Source organism: Chaetodon trifascialis, chromosome 19, assembly GCF_039877785.1.
Source record: "Chaetodon trifascialis isolate fChaTrf1 chromosome 19, fChaTrf1.hap1, whole genome shotgun sequence".
In the NCBI taxonomy this organism is placed as follows: Eukaryota; Metazoa; Chordata; class Actinopteri; order Chaetodontiformes; family Chaetodontidae; genus Chaetodon; species Chaetodon trifascialis.
In genome coordinates this window covers 8,206,498-8,230,605 of record NC_092074.1, presented here as the reverse complement: position 1 = coordinate 8,230,605, position 24,108 = coordinate 8,206,498, and the positions used below count along the sequence as shown (strand labels likewise).

The 24,108-nt window shown below is 43.8% G+C and overlaps 3 protein-coding genes across 8 annotated transcripts in view; 1 reads left to right on the top strand and 2 right to left on the bottom strand.

The window, feature by feature from the left end:
• Positions 1–9,396, bottom strand: part of bcl11bb (BCL11 transcription factor B b) — a 30,536-nt gene extending 21,140 nt beyond the window's left edge. The window contains exons 1-2 of one of the 2 annotated variants that reach the window (XM_070987724.1): positions 8,725–9,396; positions 446–829 (exon numbers count right to left, since the gene is read on the bottom strand). In XM_070987724.1, coding sequence (XP_070843825.1) covers positions 446–829; positions 8,725–8,788 — 448 coding nt within the window. In that variant the 5' untranslated portion in view covers positions 8,789–9,396. The remainder of the gene's footprint in view (positions 1–445; positions 830–8,724) is intronic. The other variant, XM_070987725.1, reaches the window with a different exon arrangement.
• Positions 9,397–13,499: 4,103 nt separating this feature from the next.
• Positions 13,500–19,824, top strand: ccnk (cyclin K). Of its 3 annotated transcripts, none has more exons than XM_070988115.1 (11): positions 13,500–13,631; positions 14,651–14,889; positions 15,217–15,298; positions 15,375–15,506; positions 15,895–16,000; positions 16,084–16,141; positions 16,394–16,563; positions 16,655–16,863; positions 17,073–17,103; positions 17,388–17,459; positions 17,948–19,824. In XM_070988115.1, exons 1-11 carry the CDS (start codon positions 13,623–13,625, stop codon positions 18,499–18,501), a joined length of 1,662 nt encoding a protein of 553 aa, XP_070844216.1. In that variant the 5' UTR covers positions 13,500–13,622; the 3' UTR covers positions 18,502–19,824. The 3 variants fall into 3 exon arrangements, with proteins under 3 accessions (XP_070844216.1, XP_070844217.1, XP_070844218.1); XM_070988116.1 differs by having other exon boundaries at positions 13,522–13,631; positions 14,654–14,889; XM_070988117.1 differs by having other exon boundaries at positions 13,539–13,631; positions 14,693–14,889.
• A 324-nt stretch (positions 19,825–20,148) lies between these two features.
• ccdc85cb (coiled-coil domain containing 85C, b) overlaps positions 20,149–24,108 on the bottom strand; it is a 43,089-nt gene continuing 39,129 nt past the window's right edge. For all 3 annotated transcript variants that reach the window (XM_070987696.1, XM_070987693.1, XM_070987692.1), the window contains 3 exons: positions 23,792–23,884; positions 23,327–23,425; positions 20,149–22,402 (listed from right to left, as the gene is read on the bottom strand). In XM_070987696.1, the coding sequence (XP_070843797.1) occupies positions 22,313–22,402; positions 23,327–23,425; positions 23,792–23,884 (282 nt within the window). In that variant the 3' untranslated portion in view covers positions 20,149–22,312. The remainder of the gene's footprint in view (positions 22,403–23,326; positions 23,426–23,791; positions 23,885–24,108) is intronic.

Sequence of the window (24,108 nt, the reverse complement as noted above, 5' to 3'; positions counted from 1 at the left end):
CCTGCCACTGTGTGTGTTTGTTTGCTGTGTGTGTGATTTTCGTGTGCAGATGTGTGTGTGTGTGTGTGTGTGTGTGTGTGTGTGTGTGTGTGTGTGTGTGTGTGTGTGTGTGTGTGTGTGTGTGTGTGTGTGTGTGTGTGTGTGTGATGTTTTACTTTTACAGAGCAGAATAGACATACAGTGGAGCTCTCACTCACTCTAATGAAATCATCCCAGACTACATTAATCCCTCCTGAAGGCCACTGTCAAAACAACAAGCAGCTGGGATTCTTTAAAGAGAGCAATCTGTCTTGGACAGGTGAGGGATGTGTGAGTGTGTGTGCATGTTTTTTTGCACCTACATGTGTGTTTAAGACATGTGCATCTACACTGACAAGAGAGCTTCCTGTTTATTGGTTCTTCTTGCATCCTCCTTTAAATGTACAGTGTGTTGCAGCCTCCGTACCTCCTCTCTCCTGTTTTGGGCAGATCCCTTTGGCCGGCGTCAGGCTCCTCACCACATCCTCCTCACCGCCGGGGGTCACCTGGATGCCCACCTCCACTGGAATGGACCCTCTACCCAGCTCCAGCGACCTGGCCCTGGGAGAGATGACAATGCCCGTGACCCCGCCAGTCTCCCCAGGCTTGGAGAAGGACCCCGGCCTGTTTCTGGGCCCCCGGCACAGGCGTCGCTTGTGCTCGATGAAAACCAGGATATCGCCCAGAGGGAAGTTGGTCTGGCACTGGCCGCAGGTCAGCAGATCATGCTCCCCGGGTCCCACCCTCCGAGGGCTGGGAGTGGATGGCTCCGGAGATGGAGATCCGGCCCCTGAATCATGATTGGACTCTGCTAAAAAAGGGAAGAGGAAGGTGACAAAGATGTAAATCAGTGATTCTTTTGTTTGTTTTTTTTGTAAGAGTTGAAGTGTGACACAGAAAGAGAAAAAACACACAGCGAGGTTTGGTTATTCCTGATAACATTACCTGATAAAAGCCATCTCTCCCTTCCATACGTGATGATCATTACTTTCACACTTGTGTCACTTTCATGGCATAAAACTACGCTCCTGTAATGCCACTTCGCCTAGACAAACACCTGCACAGCTTATCCGTGAGAGATCTGCGTGGGTGGGAATCAGCACATACATTGTATGTATGTGTGTGTCTGTTCTTCTATTTGTGTGTGTGTGTGTGTGTGTGTGTGTGTGTGGCCAGGAAGCTTTTCATCTCACGGTGCAGGCTGGGTTTCCGGTGAGGGCCTTTGCTGCACTGAGCTGTCATAGCTAGATGGCTGCCTTCACCACGTGGGAGCCCCAGCTTGTGCAGAACAAAGTGTAGAGTAGCGGAGGCCACATCCACCAGCATGCGTGCGTATGTGCGTTCATGTTTGTGTGTATCACAGAATAAGACATGGAAAAGAAAAATGAGAAAGAGAAAAAAGAGCGAGACGCCTAAGTGTGTGCATACATGAATGGAGCAGCACACAGGTGAGTTCGAACACTGTATTCTCCACAGACAGAAAATCTATAAAGCCGAACCCAGGGTCCTGTTAGGAGAGTAAATCTCATTCTTCACAGATCTGACACGGTCATTAATAACCATTACACATTCTTCCCCCCCTCGTCCCCTATGGCGTAGACTGAGTCCCTCAGCTTAACGTAAATCCCTCATGGACAACCTCCATTTTTTTTAACACTACCCTGATGTACCAGGATGAAGATGTGTCCTCTCCTAAAAAGCCCGGAGGAAACCTGAAGCTCCAGAGACTCTAGGGGCGTCTGAGTGAGCGGGTACCCAGGGAGAGGTGTCGATGCCTGGGAGAGGAGCATAGCAGCGCCTGCCTGTCTCTGCTGCTCTTCTAGTTCTAGCACCCACCCACCCCTCCCCTTTGCCTGTCTTCTCTCTCTTTCTCCAAACATGACACCCGAATAATTGCAAAGATTAGACAAAGAGGGTGTGTGCTGGTTTGTGTGTGCCTGTGTCTTGGTGTGTAGTTATCAGAGCAGAGATCCTAAACTCTCTTATCACCCATCTCAAACTGTCAGGGAGGCGTTGCTCCTCTAAATTCCTAGTCATAACCGTTAAACTCAGCTCAGAGTTCCGGCTGACTGTTACACACATTTTCACCCAATTTTTTATCATTTCAAATATTTCTTTGCAACTGTGAATCACCCCCTCCCAGCCACCCACCCACCCACCCACACACACACACACACACACACACACACACACACACACACACATGTTCCAGTCCACTCACTTCGCCCTGGAGTGATGATCCGATGCCAAATATCTTTTCTCTAAATGGAGATGGGTTCCTGGATGCCTGCCAAATAATTTCCATCTCATAATCTTTGGCGGCAAAGAAGGAACACAAACACATATTTACCTACAGTTCACAGCTTGTGACCATAATTCACATGAAGCAATGTTCCAGAGTGTTCACACAAGCCATGTAACTGTGCGCATGCATGCATGCATGCATATGTGCAATGCATATAAGTGGGTCTGTGCAGGAGATCTCTGCAAACAATATGGCGCGCTCTCATTTCTGATGTTGAAAAACGAGACAGGTGGCATGAGACCTCGATCCTCGTGTGTTGCAAATGAGGAAAAGACAGCATCAAGCCAGCCGGACGACAAACACCTGGCCGTTTGAACTTGACTTTCTCCCTGCAAGACAAGTAGAGTAGGGCCTGTTTGTTAACCTGTGGTTAGGTAACATGGCCAGGGGGCAGAAGGCAGTAAATTAGCAGGCGTTGTCCCTGACACTATGCCACTCGAATATCAGTTGGACATCTATCTAAACCTCACCCCTCTCTGAAACCCGCTCACACGTCTATCCCGAGGCTCACCTATGTGAGAAAAACACAGGTGCAAGAAGGAACTGAACATGGAATGCTTGCAGGTACAAAAAAAAAAAAAAAATCTACTGTGGACACAAACACACTGAAATGGAAACATACACACACACACGAAAGAAAAGCACTCTAATGTAGCCTATCATCGTGACAGACAGTGTCTAATTCCTCTGTATAAACTCCTATGTGAGAGGAACATGCTTGATAGGTAAAGGAGCATAGCAGACGCACTGTCAAACATGCCATCGTGGAGAAGGCGTGATGATAGCAATGAAACCCAGCTGTCTAACACGATACCGCACATACTTTATTTCTCACTCTTGGTCTCTTTCTGTCTTTCCCTGACACACACACACACACACACACACACAGAGCTACATTCACCCAGTGACAGTCCTGCTACTCTGCCTTATCAAGTGTGAGTTAAGTCAGGCAGCCTTAGAGCACCCCCTATCAGCTTGACGAGGAGAGTCAGTCAGTCACTCCACTGCTGCTGCCTGCTGCCGCTGCACACTGCCACTGCACAATATGTACCAGATGGGAGACACAGCTGAGGACAATGGACCTCTTTCACCAATATTTCCATTTGTGTAAAAGGTGGAAAAATATATTCAAACGCCGAGCCAAAAAGTACTTAATGAAGAAACAGCGTTGTCAGAGGCAAGGGATTGTTTCATCTGCAGCTGAGATTTTTTTTTTTTAATTGCAGATATTCAAATGTTTGTCATACAGTTCGATCACAAGTGCATTGTAATCGAACTGATGAATTTGGTATATGATACTTGTGACGCTCTGGTCTGTGTTTTTCACAGTCGTGGCCAGGTAAAACAAGCCTGATGAGTGAAACATGCCAAGGTGCATATATGAGGTTCCTCTCTTGTCATCTGACATTACTTGTTCACTAATCTCTAAAGATTGTGTTCATCCCTATATGCTCTAATAAATCTGATGACTGTTTTTGTTCTCGTCATTGTTGCCTGAGGTGATGATGAAGACAAAGAAAAATTTACAGCCTAGCTTGACAACTTCTGCTCGGCCTTAAATTGAATAAGAAACCGAGATAATGTCATTTTGCTGGATTTGAAACATTTGTTTTTATTTAATGATGTGAATTTGGTGCGATTCTCCTGAGCGGCGTTTAACAGAAACCCTGAAACTATTTTCCGTTGACGCTGGAGTCCTGAACTTACACAACATTTTAATACCGGCTGCACACTCTGTTCTGTTGGTAAAGGCAGAGTAAGGCCAGGGGCACTCAGATGACAGTCGACCATACTGTATAGGTTCAGACCTGTCTCCCTTTCTTTGTTTTCGCCTTCCATTTGCTGAGCTAAAAACCCATGCACACAAACACACACACGCACGCACACAGACACGAATGTGCAAACCCCACAGGGAAAGTCGGGTAAGATTCACGCTGTCATTGAAAATAAATGACACCAGCAACGTTGCAGATGGTTGCAATCAAAAATTCAAACAACAAGCGGCCTCGCTTAGCCTATCCCTTTTTCTCGGCTGCGACTGCCAAGGAGAGCTGCAACAGTGTGTGTTGTGTAAGGCCAGGCCTGTGTGTTTCATTATCTTATCACCATTTAATCTGTAGCAGTCTCGTTTCTTATCATAAATCTTAGATTATCAGTCTGAAAGTGAGCAAAATACGGCTCTGCAGCTGACTGTGACTTGTCACTAAATTGCTATAAATGACTTGCAAGCTATGAGGCATGACATTTGGAGATATAAATCAAATTTGCCAAACAATTTTAAGAGATATAATAAAAATAATAAAGAAGCTTTATAGCATTGCAAAATTGATTAAATGTGTTCAATAATATTGAAACGTAGAAAAAAAATCTGAGAACAAACTGCGATGCCTCGCAGTAAATCATATAATGCTCACTAGTCATCTCCTGTGAGATTATCATCCGGTTACCACAGTGTGTGTGAATATTTACTGTGGTGTTGCAGTGCGCACGGTGGGTTTGTCCCCCAGCATTTGACAGCCATATGGTGCGAATGAATACGAAAACATTAACTGTTTCACAAGTAGCATGCCAATTCTGAGAGTAAACAGTTATCATGAGGCGTTTCCATGGCTGGATCCAGAAGACAATTCTTTGCAATAATGCTGATATTAGATTGCAAAAATACCAGCCTCTGAACAAGGGAGGCCTGTGTTACTTAACACCAGTTGTCACACGCTAATGTGTGAGTAATTCATAAAGATATCCCTGTGATGGGCTTCTTCGTCGTGGATGTGACTCCAAGCTGAATTGTTGACTGTAAAGAACCTAAAAAAGCCTCGAGGGGATGTTTGCCTCAGTAAAACAAAGAATTAACTGTAAACTGGGGGTCAAATTTAGCTCAGACAGAATAGCTTGTTCCATCTCATTTGTGAGTGTGTGAACATGTACAGTCTGTATGTGTGGTCATGCATTTCTGGGGTGACGTGCTGTTTTACAGTACATGCTGTGTCTGTGTGTGTGTCTGCCTGCGTTCTTTGGCTTGTGCATTGTGCACATTCATTGCAGTCACTTGCACGTCCCTCTTGATGTCTGGCCTCGCAAGTAGATTCCCAATACATAGTCTTCCATTAAAAGCCTATCCAGAAGTATGCTGATATTCAGGTTCTCTGCACTTCCAGGTAGAACATGACCTGTAAGCCCATGGCTGCAGGGCACGAGGCTGAGTTTTAATGACATGAATATCCCCTGATCTGCCATGTGGGTGATATATTGTGGCATCCACAGAAACTTCATATTATTACTTATGTAAGGAGATACCTTCTGACTTGACTTGACAGCTGACACTCAAATGTTGTACGACCTCAGAACCAAGCCAACCTATTGACAAGATCATTTTAAAGATATTAGAAATAAACAATAAAGTCCACTTCTTCTTCCTCCATTTCTGAAATGTTCTCCAAACAATAGCTCGGTACATATGCAAAGCTCTCATTATATGTTGACTCAATCAAATTACAGTTTGGTTTCCCCACAGGGCTTCTCAGATCCTCCAGCCTGAGGTGTGATCCTGGTCCTCTCCAGACCCACCCAGCTTAAGGAAACAGCCCACAGCGACATGCAGCCTCCAGGCACTGAATGATAGGTACATTAAAAGCCTTCCATCCATTGCAGCAGACAGATGTAGCCGTTATTAAGATATCCTGTACATATGGTAAACATAGCTTAGGCACTTTATGCAAATACAAGTGCATCTGTGCACAGAGACATACATTGTTCTCACATAGAGAGAGGACAACTGGGTATAAATAATAATGAAATTCTTGTTTTATCGCTGGACTTTTATTGAAGTCCAGTTTTGGCTTTGTGTTTGTCCTCCTTGATGACATCACAAAGAGACAAACAAGAAAAATACCTGCTGGTTGAGTTCTTCCTTAATCTTGCACTTGTGCCTCTCAGGTCATTGTCACTGCCTGAAGCCACAGTTCATCAAGCAGGAGACAGTGTGTATCATGTGAGAGAACAGGTAGGACCAGATTGAGGCCCAGGTGACCCAGCTCTCTGGCATCCTAGTGTACATGCTCCAGCCGCTTAGCACAACATTGACCTCAGCATGATCAAGCCGAACATCAAACATTTGTCAGCATTTGCTAATATCTCAACTTAAGTCACTATTTGACGAGTGTGTGCAGACAGGTCAGCAGTGATTAAAAGGATCTCTAAAACCGGTCATTAAAAGCTTTAGGCTGGAACAGATGCACCCTGGAGACGTTTGAGCACAACTTCAGGCCAGGACAAGGAAATTAAGAAATTTAAACTTAATATGTGACAACTAATTATTAAAATAATTATGCAAATATCTACATTCTGCAGCACAGGTTCAGTTTCAAGAATTTGCTGACTGTACAGCAGGTGCTGTGAGGTTTTGTATAACTAAAGATGTCAAGCAAAGTGACCCATGGCCGGAAGGAGGGGAAGCAAATATTTAACACTCAGTCCAAATTGGTACCTGTTCCCTAACGACAAATGAAAATATGGAAAACGTTGCGATTATTTGTCGTATATCATGCAGGTAAATGTTAAACACACACACATGCCCGAGGTGAAACTGTAGTTAGGCTGGAAATTTTGCACAGTCGAAAATGCAGTTGTGCGGGATCAACCCGGCAGACAGTGACTGTGGCAGCAGAGATAAACTGTCAGATCAATATTCAGCTGGATCAATATTTGTCATCTGCCTAAAATCTGCTGAGGACGCGCAATATTTCTCACTTCCACAAAAACATTGGTCATGGCAGACACTTAGATTTCAGATTGCTCTTTACGTTTGAAATTACCGTAATTATTTCAACTGAACACTCAATAGAAGGAGAGAGAGAGAGAGAGAGAGAGAGAGAGAGAGAGAGAGAGAGAGAGAGAGAGAGAGAGAGAGAGGTGAATGGGATAAATGATTAGTCTAAATGCTAAATGTGTCGGGTGGGACGGAATGCGCCTAACCCTTTTCAACACAAAACAGATTGGCCAAAGATTACATCATGAACTTCTGCAATGAATTACCCAGATTAGGCCTCTATGAAATTGGATTTAGGCAAAGCAGGGCGCTGGGAGATGAAGGTTAGATTGATATAATTGATTTGAAATTGGATTATGCGACTTCTTAATCACATGCCCGCAAAAAAAATCAAAAATCCTGCCTCAGATATAATCTGCGCTATTTAATCACAATTTTTCTGAAAAGCTTCAAACGAGTTATGACCCTCTTTTTAAAATATCGTATTAATAAAGTTCACATTGTTGTCGCCTTGTGGCAAGAAGATTTTTGAGACTCTCTCTCTCTGTGTGTGTGTGTGTGTGTGTGTGTGTGTGTGTGTGTGTGTGTGTGTGTGTGTGTGTGTGTGTGTGCGTTGTTTTCTTTCTTGTTTTCTGTGATTGAACAGACTGAACTTATTTGTGTGCACAATTTGAGTCTTTTTTTTTGTTATGTTCTTCAAATCGTACCTTATAAGTGCACACGGGCCTTTATGTGGCAAGAAGATTTTTGAGACTCTCTCTGTGTGTGTGTGTGTGTGTGTGTGTGTGTGTGTGTGTGTGTGTGTGTGTGTGTGTGTGTGTGTGTGTGTGTGTGATATAAAGAGTGAGCGGAAGAGAAAGGAGTATTGAAATAGAAAAAAAGCCCCGTTAAAATTAAGACATAAGTTAACCAGTGCAGCATCACAAAATAAATAACTGCATTTAGAAAACAGTTGACACGTTTTACAAATAAAAATACAGACATTGCCACGTGTTGCAATGTGCTGTAAAAATGCAAAATTGTGTTGTGATGAAATGTTGTCTTACATGCTCGTACGCGCTGGACGCACGTGCGTGCACATGCAAGCCCGCGCGCACACACACACACTCTTTCACACACACTCTTTCACTCACTCACTCACTCACTCACTCACACACACACACACACACACACACACACACACACACACACACACACACACACACACTTAGCCAGACAGTCCCAATATAGATGTCATAAAATCAACTCATAGTAAAGTCACATGAAAGCTGCAAAGGGCGCAAATGTTACTGAATTGTGTTGATGAATTTTAAAGGTGCAAAAGAACAATTATTACTCCATTCATATGCTCAGTCAGTCTAATTAGTATCTTAAAAAAGCAGCGTTGTTCAGTGCTTTCCTGGTGTGTGCATAAGTGTTGCCACATTGTAAATTGACTTTTAAAAATCATAGTTATTGTCCGTAATTGTCGGCGCATTTTCAAAGACTAAAAAAAAATGTCTGGGCACAATTTGAATGTCCCTATAAATAGTTTTACTTTTCCAGGAAAATAAGAGTTAATAATAATGATGAACTGTAAATCATTTAAACCAGTAAACTTAATCATGTATGAGGTGAGAAGTCTTCAACTCACCTTGTATTGTCTCCCTGTGCGTCAACGATAAGTGCTGCGGGTTCACCTGCTTGCGGCGGGACATTGCCCCGGCATTTACTCTGGCATCGCCCGGTGAACGGCACTTGGAGTCGGCTTGGACCGTGGTGTCGGTCCTCTCTGGGTCGCAGGTGAGCAACTTTTCTCCTCTCCTAAATCCGTCTACTATTCACAGTAGTCTTCAGCTGCAACTTTGACGTGCGCTCGGAAGGTGAGGAGTCGGACAGGAGCTCGGTAGCGACTGAAGACCAGTTTGTCCACAATGTCCTGCGGCGACTTCCGAGGAAGCAACACCTGGATCGAGGAAGCCAAAGTGTTGTTTTAGGAAGCCGAGGAGCTGATATGTGCGCAGGTAGGTAATGTTTTGCAATGACCTTTTGCAGATAAAAATCCTGGACTGCCCACCTCTGAAGCGACCGTGATGACAGATGAAGTACAGAGCACTCCACCGGAGATGCCTCTCACTTGGATCCCTTCCTTTCTCCCTCTGCTTAATTTTAATGATATGATTATATCATCTGGGGTCAAACGGCTGCTGCTTATTCTAGGATTCCCTACAGTCCTTCCATTTCAGCAGCGGTGCGCTAAAGTGACCCTTTGGCACTGACGCCTCCTGCGCGTTTTGGCATCGGTGCGCGGAACGGCAACTCTTGGCTCTGGTGGCAGTAGCCTCGTTGATTGAGAGAGAGAGAGAGAGAGAGAGAGAGAGAGAGAGAGAGAGAGAGAGAGAGAGAGAGAGAGAGAGAGAATGAAGGCGGCGGGCAGACAAGACACCTCCTCCTCCTTCTCGTCCAACAAGCAGAGGTCCAATGTTTCCTAGTTTCTTACAGTGTCGAGGCTACTTCTTGTTGACTCGCTCCATGAAAAGACGCTCTGTTTTGGGAGGACCCCGCGCGCGCGCGTGTGTGTGTGCAGACTACTATATGCAGCCTGTGTTTTTGTGGGAGTGTGGCTGCGTGTGTGTGGTTGGGGGTTGCCTCCGTGGAGTGGGATGGGAATCAAGTTCAAGTGCGTCCGTGACGTTCGCGCGTCAGGCACAACAGGCGTGTGAACGGACGACACAGGCGGACATTGGAGGCGATCGGCGGTGGCTCCTCGGAGCAGAGCGCTGGGCTCCGTGCAAAAAGTCATTACGACTCATCAGTCGTTACTTCTCTCAGAAGCAGCGGCGCACTGTCTGCCTTCTGAAGCAGTGACGCTACCATCCACAGTTTCTTTCCTCACAATGCTCATTACATCGTGAGTCTTCTCATGCTTTTCCCATTTCCACATTTTCCCGTATGTTGTCATCAGTTTACTGATTGTTACAACTCTTTTTCCTCTCACATAATGCCAGCTTAAAATGACTGAAATATGAGGACCACCCGCACCTACATCAGATTAAATAATCCATATCGGCCAATCTGGGTTCAAAGGTCACCTTTAATTTGGATAATTATTTTTTTTAATGTTATTGTGGAATCCCAGGCCATGCAAGTGATCCAATGACGCTATTGCACATGTTCAAAATAAATGGAAAGCACACCTATGTCCTTACATTGAATGGAGGGAGGGGTGGAGGGGAGGAATCCAGCAGGCTGCATCTTTGTTGTTTTAATAGTCTAAACATGTTGTGAGGCAACAGTACCCTCTGTTGGCACAGTCAGGAGACATTACAAGCCTGGTTAGGGGGTGATACCTTAACACAGCATTTTATACTCTTACTTTTATACTGAAGCCTCCTTAATTTGCCATTTATACAATGCAGATTCTAAGCGAGTCCTTGAAGAGCAGATCAGGTTCACTCAGAGGTAATTAATGGCACTAATGGGCAATCATTCCGCACATAATTCACTGTATTCATTTAGATCAGTGTATGCACAGTTTAAGTGCTTTGAAGCTCAGTTAAGGAACACTCAAGTTTCTTTCTCTTTTTTTTTTTTTAACCTCACCGTACAATTCAAAGTTGAAATACATTGTTGAATAAAAATATAAAGCCTAATACGGCCGTTTAAAGTTGACACTATTTCCTCGTGGATCAGCTGAGAAGTGTGCAGCCTTAGCAATGCATTTTATAGTCTGCCATTAATAAAACATGGTGGGCAATTTTAAGAGCATTAGAAGTTTGATTGCTTCGGGGCAGGCCTAGGGGACTTTCAGGACAGTAATTATTTATATAAATGAAATGTCATCTCAGCTCTGGCTCAAGTAGACATAACCTCAGCAGACTCCACATGGAAACACTTCAGCACAACAGCTATCTTTCACAGATAGGCCCGAGCATGTTGTCAAGCATATTTGCTTTGACTGGAGCGTGTAAATTCAGTGTGTGATGTTACATGAAATGTCTTCTTTTTCGCATCGGGCCAAGAGAGCAACAGCAGTCGTGGACACACTGGATGCTGAAGGAAACCATTATCCTGAGTTCACACACTCTCTTGCTATCCCTGCTGGCTCGCGAGCAGCTCCTTGATCCTTACCCATGGGTTTCTTAATAATACATCAATGTCTCCATTATAGCTTGTATCTGCTGGCTCCGGGCAAAGGCAGTTTAAGCTGGGTTGCACAGGGCCAATATACCACAAATACCCTGCTTGTGGACACAGGAAAGGTTTTAAGTCCAAAGTGTTGCCTCTAAGGAGACATGCATCTCGCATGGCAAGTGCCATCGCTGGATTGGAGGAAACCGAGCAGACCGCAGGGCAATACCTACACAAAAGATGAGGGCATGCTGAGATAAAAGTTTTGTCCAAGTAACAGGAGATGTTATGTTGACATTTTGGCTCTTTTCCAAAGTGACCCAGGCTTAAAGTAGATTCCAGGCACTTAGGATGTGTGTTAAATCATAAAAATGAGCCCAAGGACAAGCAGTGGACAAAAGAACATGCAACTTAATTGGTTTGGATTCTGGGTCACAACCTTCATCACACCCTTTTATCTTCCATTTTTCATGTGTCTTCCCCTCTGTTTACTCCCTAAAGGATACCAACAAATGCATTAATATCTTAAAATAGGCCAATATATAAATATAAGGGAATAGACTGCACTTAACATAATGCCGTTTTTAGGAACAAAGAAAGCATTTTGTGTACTTGAGGTTAAGTGTAAAAAGCGGTCAAAGCAGACATTTTGATGCGTTTAAGCACACCAGGACTGACATAAACGATGAAAGGTCCACTCCAGGACAGCTCATGGTAATATGAATATTGCTCTGGGATTTGCTTATAGTTGGTGCTTCATTATGCAATGTTTAATATTAATAAAGAAAGTACAAGTATATATTATTCATAAACTGATTTACTGTGGTCTGTGTGTGAGTGTGTGCGTGTGTGTGTGGACTTGAGTGACAGATTGAGATGCTCCCTTGCTACAGGCAATACAACTAGACAAGGCTCTTACTTTTCTACAGGACACATCCTGACAATTTCTCCCACAGTTAAGAGGATTTGTCCGAGCACGGGTGAATATATAATGCATGCAGATTCCAAATTTTAATTTGGACGAAGTAAATGATTCAATATGGGCTTTTCTCAGAAATGAGGGTGCGAGAGGAAACGAAGAGGGCACAAGATGCTCCTTGTAGTCTGCTCTTACCCTGCGACAGTCAAAGGAAGCAAAGGTGATGAGGATTACCACCAGCTGTTATTCATAGCAAGTTCTTTAAAGGTTAAGTGAGTGAAGAGAAAGAAAATGCACATTTTTTATATTTACCATAAAGTGTCATCATTAAATCGTCATATTTTAGATGGACACTGCACTGGGTTGCTACATTGTTCTGCAAAAGATGCAAATCCTGTAGATTGTGTGTGGATAAAAGCATCTAATTAATCCTGTTTTAGTCAAATCAAAGTTAAACTTGTGCTCACAATTGGCTGTAACATGTCACCTGTAACCCAGAAAACAAGGCGATGTTATGTGATATTCCTTAAATCTTAAACTGATTTTTGTCATGACACAAATGAAAATGTACATCTTACGATAGCAGACGTTCATATCCGAAACTTTTTCCATTTTAACAAACACATCACATTACATATTTCTCCAATCATATCTAACTGGTTCAAAGAAATAGACCACTCTGATATAAAAGAGATCAGCATTTTTTGCCTGGTTTTATTCCTTTTAAATGCTGCTTCTGTAATATCTCACTCTGTAATCCCACTCCCACTTACTCACATTTTTACACCCTTCCACAAATAACTTTGCACCACTACATATGGGTGTGATTATAATTATCTTTTTCTATATACCAGCTGCTCACACCATGTGGGTGCAATATAGCCCTGAAGCCTGAGCACAGACCCACATAATCTTTTTAAACAGGTATGTGAAAAAATTCCTTATGTATGAACGTTCAGGATCTGATCTTAAACTATGGATGGACTAGCTGTGTGTGAATTTTGCTTTCTTGTGATTTGCAGCTTGCCCTGTTCAAAAGAATGTTTTTAATAGACATTGAACTGATCTAGTGACTTACAGCACTTGGTCAATGAATTGACTGCATCCAGTCTGAGCTGCTAATGTCCACCAGTAATTCTTTGTCTCCCTCTAGTGGGTAATATTGGGAATAACATATCTTCATCATACTTAAATCGAAAGATAAATTCTTCACATTCATATCATATTAGAAGTTTTACAGAGAGTACAGCAGGAATAGTACTTAAAGTACTGAATAAACTAATTTAGAAGACGAAAGATAAAACCGAAATTTAACCACAGCGCACGCGTATCAGATGTCTTGCGTGATGACGTCGACTAACATGTTGCTGACGTACTCCATAATGGCGGTACCCTCGTTACAAAGGCGGCTGTTGATGATCACTTGTTAGCCAACTTATTGTAAATAACTCTGAAATATTCATACAGCCGCCTGCTGTTGGGTGATTTACCCGGACGGCTACATGCTAAAGGTAAGAGTCGTATTTTATTTCAAACAGTCGGAGAACAGTTGAGGGGAATTGTGACTAGTTTTTGAGTCATTACCTCAGCGTTGATGAGACCTCGAGTGGAGCAAGTTTGCTAGCCGACGCTGCTCGAGAAGAACGTCACCTGGTCTAGATAACGTTAACAAGCTATCCACTGTGCCTGTTTTTGCAAACTGTAGTCCATTTTAGCCCGTCGGTGTATTTAAATGACCCCACTCGTCTGTAAATAATTGACTAAAGTCTACTCTTGGTGATGAATTGGTAATGTTAGCTCTGTGACGCCAACTTTTAAGTCACGGTAGCTCGATTAGCATTAATGCTAACGAGCTGTTCTCAGTTTCGTCATGCTTTTATAACACTTTGTAGTTGTTTTTGATAACCATAGTAGCTAACGTGTTAATAATGTCACGCATTTAGCTAATGTTTATCTGTATGCTTAGCCAGAGCCGCAATGAATGGGAAGGGAGGGGACATGTCAGACATAACGTTCCCCTTATAATCATTATCTGTCTGCTTCTCTAATTTTAGCATTTTTCAATTAACAGGGAGCTTAGTAGCCTCTTCAGGAACTAGACGTGATGATGTTGCAGGTTAGCCACATGTGACTTATCCTTCCTCCACAATTGGCATAGATTGGCCTATAAAGAAGTGGTTTATGTGAGGTACATCCAGTGTGTGGAGTTGCTGCTGAAGTACTGATCCTATAATCTCATATCAAGATGTTAGCTTTGTAGCTCAAGCTTAGTGTTTGTCACGGGTTGCACAAATATTAATCTGCCAGATAGAAGAAGTAATTCCAGTGCCAATGATAGAAGACTTCAGTTGGGGAAAACTTATAGCTAGCTTTTATGTTGAGAACGTCACAGAACATGAGTCAGCCTATCCTGGCAGGTTGATAAATACACCAGATCTACTTGTATTCAGGCAAAGTTCCTGCTCTAGTCTTAGATTAAGAAATGGTGATGGTTGTATCTGCAGTGTCTTGTTTATGTGTTGTAATTTAGCAGTCCAGTGCAGCCGGTCCATCCACTGTTGCCTCTCCTCAGCCAATGAAGGAATCCAAGGAGAACTTGTCAATGTCCGGCCAAGGAATTCTGGACCACATCAAGCCATGCTGGTACTGGGACAAGAAGGATTTGGCCCACACTCCCTCCCAGTGTGAAGGCCTGGACCCCGGCACAGAGGCCCGGTACCGGAGAGAAGGAGCCCGTTTCATATTTGACGTGGGGACCAGACTTGGCCTGTATCCTTGATTGATTGCGCAATTTGAATACTGTTAAAAGCAGAGAATGTAGATCAGTGACTTAGACATAACATCATCCAAACTATGAGAAAAAAGAAACTATACAGAGAAAATACTGATGTGTCATGACTTTTTTCACTTGTCCTATACGCTTTTACAAGAGTCATATTAACTTTTTGTTCAAAAATGATGTCTGTGATCGGGAAGCAAGAATGAGTTTCTGTATGTAAAGTTCAGTGCAGTGCAGTCAAAGTTGAAAAATCATTTGTTAGCATTAATTTTCCATAGCTGTAAATACCTTTAAATTGTTTCCTTGACTGTCATCAGACATAATGACACACTGGCAACGGGCATCATATATTTCCACCGCTTCTATATGTTTCACTCCTTCAAGCAGTTCCCCAGATATGTAAGTTCAGTTGATGATTGTCCTTAGTTTTTCCTATTTTGGACGTGGATTAAATGTGTGATTTGCATCTCAACAGGTGACAGGAGCTTGCTGTCTTTTCCTGGCAGGGAAAGTGGAGGAAACCCCAAAGAAGTGTAAAGACATCATCAAAACAGCCCGCAGCTTACTGAATGATGTGCAGTTTGCCCAGTTCGGAGATGACCCGAAGGTGCAGTTTCAATTATTCCGCTGTTGTCTTGAGACATTTGCAATGTTTACACTGGCCATTGTGCATTGAATAAAAACCCTGACATAATATCATGTGGCGGTCGAAAGGGGAAAAAAAGAAAAGCTTGAAGGAAAAGTTGCTGCAGCCTATTTCTTATTAATTTGCTTTGCATAATGATATCTAGTAGGATTTTGCCTCCTCCCTTCACTGCTTACATGTAGTGAGTGCAAAGGATTACTAAGTACACACTGTGATGTAGGCAGTTCTCCATCTTAGCAAGTTCATGAAGGTTTTTGATTAAATTTAATGACAAAATTTGGTTGCCTGCTTGGGTTCATATTGTACTCACCAACGGGGATATTTAAAGTGTCTGTAATTCTTTCAACAGGAAGAGGTGATGGTGTTGGAGAGAATTTTGCTCCAGACTATCAAATTTGACCTGCAGGTGGAGCACCCTTACACGTACCTCCTGCGCTATGTCAAGCAACTCAAAGGTGAAATTTAATAAGAAAGGCTTTAGATGATTTATGGTTGTAGGAATCTGAAAAGCTTATGAATCTTTTTCTTCTTGTTAAAGGTGAGAAGAATAAAGTGTGCAAGGTGCTACAGATGGCATGGACCTTTGTCAATGACAGGTGAGCAGTTGGCATTAATGTGTTTTAATATTCTAGATGATTTCTTTAGTGCGATGCATCATGTGTAGGATGCTCTATCTATTGCCAAGATTTATGACTCAAGAAGTTAGTGACAACAAATGTGTTCCAGCCATGCATCACTTTCTTGTGTCCCATGGAAAGTGTCCTTTGTTGCCTGTGCTACTTGGAGCATTTCTGTATTCAGCTGTGTTTTCTGTATTTGAAGTGCGTTTCTGCTTGTGTCCCCGGCAGCCTGTGCACCATGCTGTCCCTGCAGTGGGAACCAGAGATCATAGCTGTAGCCGTCATGCACCTGGCCGCCCGCCTCTGTAAGTTTGACATCCAAGAGTGGACCTCCAAGCAGTCGTCACGCCGCTGGTGGGAGCAGTTTGTCCAAGACGTCCCAGTTGAGCTGCTTGAAGGTAGTCCTCATGAAGCCGTGATGCTTCCTGTGATGTTTGTTTCACCTCCTTTCAGACTCGCCTCAACCGAAAACGTGTCTTTGTCTTCCAGACATTTGCCACCAGATCCTTGACCTGTACTCCCAGGGAAACAAGCCCATCCCTCAGCAGATGCAGGAAAAGGAGCGTGTGCCTGCTCCTCCAGCCCCCGCTCCTCCAGCCTCACAGGGACAACCACCAGCCGCCAACCCTCCTCCACCGCCACCAAAGAAGACTTCCCCTCAGGGAGGCAGCCCTGCACGCCAGCTCAAACGCTCACATGTGAGTGTATGCTTGAATTGTGTTCTCTTTGGCCTAAAATCATGGCCAGTGGAAAATCCCTTGCTTTTTTTTTCAGTTTCAAATTTCTACATTTGTTTATTTGAAATGTGCAACAGATCCTACAGCTTGTGCACATGATTCATACGGCAAAACTGAATAGAACTTACCACAAAGTAAAGAGTGTCCTCATCAATTTTTCTTTTTTTCAGACATCCCCAAAAGATGAACCAAAGGCTCCAGGTAAGACTTTTGTTAAACCTCATGCAGGCAACATTCTGCTTATGTGTGGTTTAAAGCAGTTGGAACCTTGTAAACGTCTGTTCATGTACTGAAATACCTCCAAGTAAGGTTTTAATTAACATGACATTAATTTAGATCAAGTCTTGGCAAGATTACAGATAGATATTGTAGATTCTTAGTGGCTGGGATTAGTGTTTTCATGACAGGTTTTAAGTTTTTATGAATGTTCAAGCCTCCAGCAAATCTCCATTTTAAATAGCTTTTGCATCCTGTTTAATTTACAGAACAAGTCGGATCAAAGATTCCAAGACTGGAGAGCCCCATGCCCCCTCTACCGACACTGCAGCCTCCCCCAGGTAAGAGTGTCGTCTATCATCTTCCTTCAGTCTAATTTGCAAGGGTGTTCAGAGTTGGATTAGAGCACATGTATGTAGGTGCTGGCGTCCACTCGACACCCCGCTGTCTGTTTGTGTGTGCCACCAAATACGCCCGTAATGAGCAGTCAGGACCCCCTGCCTGGGACTCGGGCTTAGAAAGCAACCCAAAGTCTTAAGTCCTCTCAGTCTGCTTACATAACCAGCAACTCGTCTGGACACGATGTTTCCCAACACACGCATACTCCTAACCTCTCCCAGACCAATCTGATTAGTGCTTGAGCCTGATAATGAGACCTCCTATGTGGCTGAAGCCTGGCAGTCGTGGTCTGGCTGTGTGCTCACTGTCTGGGAATGACGAGGTCATTTGAGAGCACGGGCGGATGAGCAGCCTCGTGGTTTTTACAGGAAAAATGATGGCAAATTTTTAACAAGCTGTTTTCTCTTTGCTGTTTCCTGCCGCTCACCAGACCGCAAAGCCCCAGCTCCAGCCCCTCCCACGGAGGCAGAACCAGGAAGTGAAGCAGCTCCTCCTCCCCCACACGCGCCCCCTCCACATCAGCAGCCCCCTCCCCTGCCCCATCGCCCTCCTCCTCCTCCACCCTCCAACTACATCATGTCCACCACCAGTTCCTACATGTCCGGAGAGGGCTTCCAAAGCCTGCAGTCGATGATGAAGACAGAGGGTCCTACCTACGCCCCCATGCCACCCAGCTACGCACCCCCAATACCGCCATATCACCCCCATGTCTATCCACCGCCTGCAGCGCCACCTCCAGGCCCTCCACCTCCTCCTTCCTCCTACCCCCCACCCAGCTTGCCACCAACATATCCCCCACCTGGCTACAACAGCTACCCTCCGCTCCCACCCCCACGCATGCCACCAGGCCACGTACCCCCTCCAGGTATAGGCCTCCCACCTGCTGGGTACCCTCCTCCACCCCCTGTTCCCCCAGGACAGTCACAGGTGCCCCTGCCCCCTCCGCCTGGCATGCCTCTGAACCGTGGTGGGTGGATGAGATGAGATGAGAGCATGACAGCAGTCTATGAACTGAATCTGTGCAGAGCCACAGCTGGGGATGGAGCAGGAGAGAGGACGGCCAGGATCTGGTGTTATTCTGGTATAAACCGAGGGAGAGCTTGTTCACCTCCAGTAAGACTTTCATTGATGCGGATCTTAATGAAGGCTTAACAACAAATAGACTTGAAAGGAAAAGTGAGATCTGGACAGGATTGTTATGAGAACCTGAACTGGCACTGAAAGCGAGAATCCTGAAATACTTCTGACATAAATGGCGTTAGTGTGTACTGGATGGTACTTAATGTGCTTAGTTCCAGGATACTGTAACAAAGTCTGTCCACTCATTGTTCTTGTTCTGGAAACTTAGAAGGAAATATAATGCCCTGAATTTTTTTTTGTGGTCACACTAGCTCATTCACGAATTGTGGGCGGATGAAATGTACAATCTTTTGCTTAAAGGTATACCACGCAGGATATGTCGGTTGCTCTTTGTAAACACAGCGTTCAAACTCAGCCCCTCCAGGCTCAACAGCACCAGGGCCAGCTTGTAAAATGCAAGCTAATATTACAGGAACGTTACATTTGTTGTCATGGAAAAATCAATACTTTAGCAAGCTAGCTACATTAACCGCCGGCACCTACCTGTCCAACAGAAAACAGGCCTGTAGATGAATATGCCGTCACACCCACGTGATCTAATGCGTCATAAGCGATGAGTGTGAGGGATTAACATACAGTTTTTTTTAGAAAATCCTGCATAGTATACCTTTTTAAGCATTCAGTAGATAAAAACTTGAGTCTGACATTTCCTTTTACATTCGGTCACCCTGATCTTGTGTTTTCCCATCATGCCAGTGTCCTTTTCCCTGCAGTCTGTTTTGCTCCACATTCCCTCTGTTTTGCTGAGAAAATTAGAGCATCATTAAACTTGAGATGATTGCACATACTGTAGTGAAATATAAAAAAAAAAGACTGTCTCACTGAAAAATGTGAATATACAGCTCGTCCTTTTTGTCACATTGCTTTTATTCTGTGAAAACACTGAAGTCATGTCTCTGCTATCATCAGCCTCCTCGTTATTATATCCTGTCACATTTTAGTGAATCAGCACTGCAGACGGTATTAGTTATCACACGTCTAACACTGGACAGTGCAAGGTTAATATTTGTACATATCTGATCTTTTAATTTAGGCTTTTTGTTTGTTTTGAGAGTTTCTATCCATATGTGCCTTAGTCAGGCTTCTCTTTTCTATATCCTGCACACAGCTTTGGTTTGGTGTCGGAGTGACACTTAGGACAATAAAGATCTGCTTTTCCTACTTTAAGCTGAGTGTGTTTTCAGTCTGTTTAGGGCGAAAAGGTGTAACTGCATTCAGTATGTAGAGCTTTTTTGTCTAATGCCAGATGTAAATTTACTCAATGTCCGCCCATTTAACAGAAATGGATGTTTTTTTAATCACATCACAATATTTTTAGTCAATTATTTGAGTTTTCCATTCAAAGAACCTGGCTGGGAATCACTGATGTACAGAACTTCATGGACAAAGCAATCTGTAGTTTGACTTCCAGCAGTGTACCAGCAGAGGGCAGCCTAACTCACTGAAGACAACAACACGTCTGCTCCATCAAATGAAGACAACACTTGGCAGTATCATTAACCAACTTTGTTTATTTTCTCCCAAATTTTTCTAAAAGTGGCCTATTTCATGTTTTCTTTTCACCTGCCAAATATCTTACCAGTGAAATTCATGAAAAGTTACAGCCATGCTAGTTACTACAGGAATTGACATTTACACTGTAGATGCTAGGATTCTGTACTGTGGTTTTAGCATATAGGCCGAGAAAAGAAGAAACACTATAGATGTTTAAAAAAAAAAAAAAAAGAGGGAAAAAAAAAGACAGTTGGGTTCCAAATCAAAACACCATGCAGAAAAAAATGTGGCACATTTCAAATCAAATGCCATATATTAAGTATTCAAAATTGTATCATGGCTTCAAATTAGTTCCTAGAAAAAAGGACACTTTAAAAAACCACACTTTGATTTATTTTGACCCATTATTGGAGAGAACAGAGATGCATGGCGGGCAGCCTCAGAAATGTTCTAATTTGGAACAAATAACACTAGAGATGGGAGAGCCTGAGCTGTCAGCCACTAAACTTATCTATCAAATAATAAATCCGATGCATTTCAAACATGACTGTCTCTGATCGCTCTCCCATCTCTATCCGACACCTGGCAATAAATACTTTGACAAACATCGTTTGTTCACTCTGACATCAAGAAATACTCGTGTTTTTTTTTTTGTTTTTTTTTTAAATGTTAGTGTTTTCAGGAGACATCTAAGGGAAGACTTATCTCTCATATTCTAAGAAAAAAAGATTCAACTTTAAGAAACATGCGCTGCATAAACACACCTGCTGAATTCATGACGGCGAAAAAGGACTGAGCTTCGGAAAAGCACTTTTTTTCCCGTCGACTGAGATAGAAAATGATAAACAAGGACTTGGGCGCAATGCAAAAATGCCATCCAGCCTGAAATTGGGGTTTAGTATTTGGCCTTGAACGTTTTATTACCATTAATGGGACAAAGCCTTTTGCATGGATTCAGCAAATGCCTTCAGCAGTCTTCAACCGAGCTGTAACCAGGGTTCAATAGAGAAAAAGAGGATTCACAGGCAGATGCTACAGCTGCAGGAGAACCAATCACTCTGCCTTCCACACACACATGCACGCCCACACACTGTCGCACATGGTCACAGATGGGCAAAGGTAAAGCTGTAGCCCTCCCAACCTGAGAAAATGATTGTCAAGCATGCACACAGCATACAATTTTAGTTAATTTCACAAAGTAAGAAAATTATCTATCCATGATCCCATGGAGATGGTTTGATTCAGAATGGCCTTGATACGTTTTCAGAGGTTACAGAGAGAAGGAATAATAGCAATTAATCTGGAAAAGAATAAAAAACAAACCAAAAAAAGACTACTTTTTTTTTTTTTTACCAAAAGCAAACCCTGTTTAAGGTCTGGTTGTGTGTGTGCTTATCAAACTAAATAATTGATCACATGGCCACGCTAGAATACAAAATAGATTAAAGTAAAATCAACAATAACAATGAAGTAGTGCTATGGTTTTATACATAATATACACAAGTTAACAGTGATCTCTAGACTTTATTATCCATAGACTTGTCTTATGAGCAAAAGGCGCTAGGTCACAGTGGGTTTCACATTAGTTAACACTTTAGAATCCTAATGCTAGTTATACTCGTTGACCACTAGGGGGCGATACATGTGACAGGAGCTAAGGTCTCTATAGGAAGTACTATCAAAACTTATCTGAAGATACCGCCACGATGCTGCCTCCACATCTCAGCAGACATTTCTGCCCCGGCGGCCTTATCGGGTCTGTGCTTGAAACCATGTCATATCGCTAGCTTGGTGTAGCACAGCTATGCTATGAAGGACTGAAAGTGGTGTGTGTTTACAGCTTTTACAGAGAGAGATCATTATGTCGCTGGAAGCCTCCAAAACCAATAAAGAAAAGTGGCGAATTAGTGAAACTAGCTGCCAGTTGTCACCGCTTCATAAGCTCTGAGATAAAAACATGTTTGTACATGTGAAGAACAGACTAACAGGTCCATTTAGTAGCTATCTGAGCCAGTCTTGTTGAAGGAATGCTGGGTGCTGTAGGCAGTAGGGAGCACGGCATGATGGGTTGTGTAGGCGCAGGTAGTTAGAGGTGTTTTCAGGCGAGTGTAGGTACTGTAAATCCTGATCTCTCTCTCTCTCTTTCTCTCTGGTTGCCATGCTACAGCGGCCCTTTGAACTGGTTCCCAGAGAGGTGCTGTCTGATGGACAGCTTTGATCCTGCTGCATCGCCCAGCTTTCTCCACACCACCTGCAAAACCGAAGCAGAGAGGGAGAAGTTGAGACGGGGAAGAGGAAGGGCGAGACATGCGGAGAGAGACAGGCAGACACAGAGGCAGAGAGTGAAAGAGTAAAAAAAAAAAAAAAAAGACTTTCTTCTTCAAGAGTGAAAACTTCAAATGCTCGCAGTTTGACTTTGAGCTGCAAAGACACACACATGTACACACACACACTATGGTGGAGCTATCTCTGAATCTCTGTCCTCTGTCACTGCAAGGCTGCTCTGTGGTGCTGAGATCTCTCTGTGACTGAGCAAGAGGGGGCCCCCGGGGGACCCCAGTGACATTACAGAGCTACCATTGTAGTGCTCCCCAGATTCCTGGCCTGTCACATACCTCTGCAGGGCCCAGATAGCCCCGCTCCCGTTTTCTCGCTAATCAGCGGACCTTTTATCCCGGATCAGGCCTTTCAGCACCAACAGAGAAAGATGGAGGGAGAGGAGGGGGGGAGCGCGGAGGAGAGGAAGAATGGAGGGGTGAGGCTGCGGCGCGGGGTGGGGTGGGGGGAGTGCTCTTTTCCCTGCCGCTCCAGTTTAATTGCTCTGACAGCTCAACTACGAGCCTCTACTTAGGGCTTCCAGTGTAGAGTTGGCTCTGGAGCGGGGAGGAGGGGGAGAGAGGGGGGGAGAGGGGGAGAGAGAGAAAGAAAGAAAGAAAGAGGGAGCGCTGTGCCCAGGACACTGCTGCAAGTGTCATTCCAAACCAAATGAGTCTAAATGAGGCTTCCTCATTAGTGAAAGCAGCTCAAACACTGACCTGATTTGCACCCAAGAAGAGAATGAAAAAACTGACCAACACACAGAACAAACAGGAGCATTATGGGAATGAGGCTCCTCTCACCTCATGCTGTCTATGATTACTACAAGGATATGGCTGTCAGGGAATGTCGCACTTACATTGCACATCTCTCGCACAATGGCCTTCTCTTTCTCACTGAGGTCGTCCTCATAGTCCTCGGGAACTTGCTTGTCCAGGTTCTCGTGGACCTCCAGCACCTGGTGGCAGACACAGCGGTGAGTGCGTGTACATTCATTTCACTCGCAATGGTCCTATAAGTGAGGGGTGTAGCTGCTGTTTTAGTAGCGTTTAGCAAAAGCAACAAATGAGTGAGCGCCAAACTTTTTTTCAGTTTCAGTTTTTATCGCAGGTAACTGCAGTTTTGCCCCCATTTTACCCTGGTTTTAAATGTTTTTTCCACAAATAGAATCACAAATAGATTGCTAGTCTTCCTGGGGTCCTTAATGACAAAAATTTTAATTGCATTGGCTCAATAAGACCAATAATGCAGTGTGACCAGGCATAAAGAGTAGTTTTCCTACCACAATATCCCTAAAACCTTAACTACTAAGTGATTATAGTACCTTCATGGCGTGCACCACAGCCTCAGGCTTCTGGACGCAGGACAGGTAGCCTGTGGCCGGAGAGGACTCGCTGGTTGGGAGACGGCCAGTACCCTGGGAGGAGAAGAGGGCAAAAAGATATGTAAAAAAAAAAAAAAAAGGTTTTGTGTCACTTCCTCCACAGTAGACCTGTCTTTGCAAGAGCAAAGTCTAAAGGTCTAAAGCCCTCAACGTCTGGTGGACATCCTGTCAAACTCTCATCTGCCGTCACACAGCAGAGTTTAACCCAGGAGTCAAATGAGCACCACCTCAAGGAGCTCCACCCAAGATGCTTGACT

Excerpts from the sequence above, each read along its gene's own strand:
- ccnk (XM_070988115.1), top strand. Across the intron at positions 16,001-16,083 it reads CTATGTCAAGCAACTCAAAG|GTGAGAAGAATAAAGTGTGC; the intron begins GTGAAATTTAAT and ends TTCTTGTTAAAG. Across the intron at positions 16,864-17,072 it reads GCCAGCTCAAACGCTCACAT|ACATCCCCAAAAGATGAACC; the intron begins GTGAGTGTATGC and ends TCTTTTTTTCAG.